Source organism: Girardinichthys multiradiatus, chromosome Y, assembly GCF_021462225.1.
Source record: "Girardinichthys multiradiatus isolate DD_20200921_A chromosome Y, DD_fGirMul_XY1, whole genome shotgun sequence".
In the NCBI taxonomy this organism is placed as follows: Eukaryota; Metazoa; Chordata; class Actinopteri; order Cyprinodontiformes; family Goodeidae; genus Girardinichthys; species Girardinichthys multiradiatus.
Genome location: NC_061818.1, coordinates 3914657 through 3918671, shown reverse-complemented (window position 1 = coordinate 3918671; position 4015 = coordinate 3914657). Strand labels below are relative to the sequence as shown.

At 50.8% G+C, this 4015-nt stretch overlaps 1 protein-coding gene across 1 annotated transcript; it reads right to left on the bottom strand.

The window, feature by feature from the left end:
- Positions 1–2133: 2133 nt before the first annotated feature.
- LOC124864850 (vegetative cell wall protein gp1-like) lies at positions 2134–3561 on the bottom strand. Its single transcript, XM_047359785.1, has one exon. The coding sequence runs from the start codon at positions 3559–3561 to the stop codon at positions 2134–2136; it is 1428 nt and encodes a 475-aa protein (XP_047215741.1).
- Positions 3562–4015: the final 454 nt, after the last annotated feature.

Below are 4015 nucleotides of genomic sequence, written 5' to 3'. Positions count from 1 at the left end.
TCACTCCCTGGCTTTATTAGGAGCAACAGCAGGTTAATATATAACATGTAACACTGGTTAGTTAAGAGGTTAGATATCTGGCAAATCTAATGTAAAGCACAGCTCATGTTGTTTGCATTGTTTGATGTGGGTGGGCCCAAAGATGGGCTATTGGATATCTGCTCCTTTTTTGTCTCTCATCTTCATCTTATTTACACTTGTTACCACCCCTCTCTGTCACTCTCTTTTCTCTCTGTCACACACAAAAAGCACACTCACACAAATGTCTATTAACATAACCTTATATCTCTCATCCCTTCTTCCCCCCAGCAGCCTCTTAATTTTCTGTCTTTTTCTCTGCCATATCTCTGCTTCGGGACTTCATATCAGGCAACCCCAAGCACTGACTATGATTTCACTTGGGTCTATCTGTTTCTGTGGTGACATGCGCTGTACAATGTTAGCGATACACGCACAACTATGGGCACACTAAGGTTTCTCACATGGAATGTGCATGGAGCCGGCACCAGAGAGAAAAAGTTAAAAATTTTAATCAGCTTAAAAGACTACAGGCAGACGTTGTCTTATTACAAGAGATTCATAAATCTGCCACAGCTGCAAATGATCTTAAATCACCTGAGTTTCCTAATCTGTTTTCCGCCTGCTATAATTCTAGGCAAAGGGGAGTAGCGATCTTAATTCACAAAAATGTTAACTTTACAGTATTAGACACAGTTACAGATCCAGAGGGTAGATTTATAATAATAAAAATATCTATACATAACCAAAAGATATGTATTGTCAGTATATATGCCCCAAATGTTGATGACCCCCCATTTTTCCATTCTTTTTTTTCTGCACTGTCTAAACACTTGGATTGCTCACTTCTTCTTGGGGGCGATCTCAACTTTGGTCTAAACGAATAAATAGACAGGCGGAGTACAACAGGGACTCAGCGCAGTTGGCAATCAATAAATATAGTTAGACAGTACATGAGTGATTATGGACTTTGCGATGCATGGCGATCTCTTCACCCTAATCACAGAGAATATACATTCTTCTCACATGTCCATCAATCTTACTCTCGTCTGGATTATTTCTTAGTCAGCAGGTCATTGTTGACTGACATTTCAGACACTGAGATACACCCTATAGCTGTCAGCGATCATGCACCTGTCTCCTTAACTCTAGTAAATAAGAAAGAAAACCCACAAAGCAAAAACTGGAGGTTTAATACATCATTGCTTAAGGATGAAGAATTTATTAAATATTTAAAAAAAGAGTGGACTTCATATTTGGAATTCAATGATATCCCGGGAACATCAACATCTGTTCTCTGGGAGGCTGGGAAAGCAGTGATGAGAGGTAAAATAATCTCATTCTCATCACATAAGAAGAAAAAAGAAAACAAACGTATACAGGAATTAGAAGAAATCATTAAACTGTTAGATGCTTCCCAGGAAGAGGAAAAGTTGGGCAAACTACGTAAAGCCAAACTAGAATTAAATGAAATCATCGACAAAAAAACCCAATTCTTAGTACAAAGACTTCGTATACAAAACTTTGAACATGGCAATAAATCAGGTAGCTTTTTAGCTAACCAACTAAAAATAAATAAAGAAAGAACAACGATATTTGCTGTAAAAAACTCGACAGGGAATACAGTTTATGATCCTGAAAGAATTAACAGCACTTTCAGAGATTTCTACCATTGACTTCAGCCGAAATCCAAGAAGCTCTAAAAAGCATCCCCAATAAAAAGGCTCCAGGCCCAGATGGATTCCCAACAGAGTTTTACAAAGAATTCTGGAATATTTTGGCCCCAATATTCCAAAGAATGGTGTGGGAAACCCGAAAAAAATGGCAGACTTCTGCCAAATATAAATTCTGCCAACATCACTCTCTTGTTAAAACCAGGAAAAGACCCAGTACTCCCTACCAGCTACCAACCCATATCCCTTATTAATGTCGATCTCAAAATAATCTGTAAAGCCCTGCATGCGATGCTTTTGTGGGGCCTGCGGCGACGGACATAGGTCACTGGCCTGGTGCCCGTGCTGCTCCTGGGTGGGTCTGGGGTGGGCTTGGGGCTCGGGGTCCCTGGGGCGTATCGCCCCCCGGGCTGGGGTCCTGGCTGGGCCTTGTTGCCGGGGTTTAGGGCTGGTGCATGCCCGGGCGCCCGGCCCTGGCTCGGGGACCTTTGGTGTATCGGTGGGCATAAGGGCCTCCGAAACTGGCAGGTAGGTCCCATCTCATTGCAGGTGCTCCTTCCTTCAAGGAGCACATTCTGCTGGCGGGGAGGAGGGTCTGCGGGAGGGGGTGGGGCGGGGTCAGCCTGGGTGTCCAGTGTCTTATGTGCTCTGGGAGTTGTTCGAATGTTGGGATGGGTGTAAGTTTCCTTCTGGGGTGGGGTGGTTGGGCTTGGATGGTTGGGGACGTTGTTTGGTTTTGGGCCAGGCTTGGTTTCTGGTTCCTTGTCTTGGTTCCGGTTTCTGACGCCGGTCCCTTTTCTGTCTGGGGGAGGGGGTTCGGAGGGGTCTGCATGGTCCGAGTGTGCAGGCTGGCCGGGGAGGTCTCGGGGTGGATTGGTCTCGGCTTCCGGATGGGTTTTGGTTTTGGCTCTGTGGGCTCTCTTGCTTTTTGTGGGCCACGGACTGGGTCCTTTTGCGGGGCTGCTTCTGGCAGGGGTATGGGTGTCGGGCATGTTCTAGGACCTGGATGGTGCGGGTCTTCTTTTCGTGGGGGTGCACTTTCATGGGGGGCTTTGTTTTTGGGGGGCTGGTGGGGGCACATTTGCGCAGTGTGGGCTTTGTGTGCAGCTTTTGCTTTGGGTGCTCTTTGCTGCATTTCATCCTCCACTGTATGGCGTGCTGTTTTGTTGGGGTGGTGGTCCTGTGCGCGGCGGCTCTGATCTGCGGGCGTGGGTGCGGCAGGGCGGGCGTCGCTGTGCGTCGGGCATCTAGGCTTCATACTGGGGTGGGGTTTGCTCGTTTGCTGGATGGCTCCTGGTGGGTTCGGTGTGCTTGGGGTTAGTGGTCCTCGCCATGCCCCTACGAATGCACAGAAGGATGGGTGGTGTTGCTGTGGTGCTGGCTCGGGGGGATCTGCGGTCTGGCTTGGCTCTATCGTTTTTGCTTGGCTGACCTGGATGTAGGTGGGTCTGCGTCTCCGGATGGGGGTGTGACCTCTTTGCTCCGTGTGCTGGGGCCTTTCTGTGGCGCCCTTCGGCTTGCTGGGCCGGTGTCTTTCCCTTGGGCATGGTAGTGGGCGGGGTGGTGCATCGTGGGGTCTGCTTGACTGCCGGGCTTCGGGGGCTGGGCACTCTGTTGGCTCTGCCCCGTGGGTTCGGGGGTGGCTGGGCGTGCTGGTCATGTGCCCTCCTTTGTGTGGCGTATTTTGGTTGTGCTGGGCTGGCTGGTCTTCTCCTTTGTTTGGAGTGGGGCCGCATTCTTGGCCGCTTGGGCGCTTGTGGCTGGGTCCTTTTTGTTGGGGGTCGGTGGCTACTTCGGGCGGCGGACTGGGTAACGGGGCTGGGGTTCGGGGTCTGAGTGGCTGGGTGGTTCCGGGGGGGGCTGGGGACATTGTTCCCGGCACATCAACACCACATTTGAGCTGGTGGAGGCAGGCTTGGGGTCTTTTCACACCCCCATTTGCTATTTCCCATCTGTGGTCGGAGGCCAGGAGAGGGAATGGGCCCTCTACTCGGGTTTAGGGCGTGGGGTCACTGGCGTTTTGATCAGCTGGGCGGCGATGGTGGAGCTGAGCTAGATAGTGTTTCTCCCTGGGCGGTCATTGCAGTGGCAGTGATGTAGTGTTTTTTGTTGCTGAGGGGGGCATCGTGGGGTCACTGGCCCTGGGTACCTGCTGGCTGGGGACCTCTGGGTGGATGAGTTTGTCCCATCATGGTGTGGGGTCGGGGGTCCGGTTGTGGGTGCGGTGCTGGGTGGGGTCTGCCCTGTTGCGCCGGAGGGCGGGGGTGGCGCTGCGCAGGGCCCTTGCCTTGCCGTTGCGGTGTGCTGTGTGGTGGGGGAGCGGG

Coding starts and splice junctions, on each gene's coding strand:
- LOC124864850 (XM_047359785.1), bottom strand. CDS start 3,561: ATGTCCCCAGCCCCCCCCGGAACCACCCAGCCACTCAGACCCCGAACC.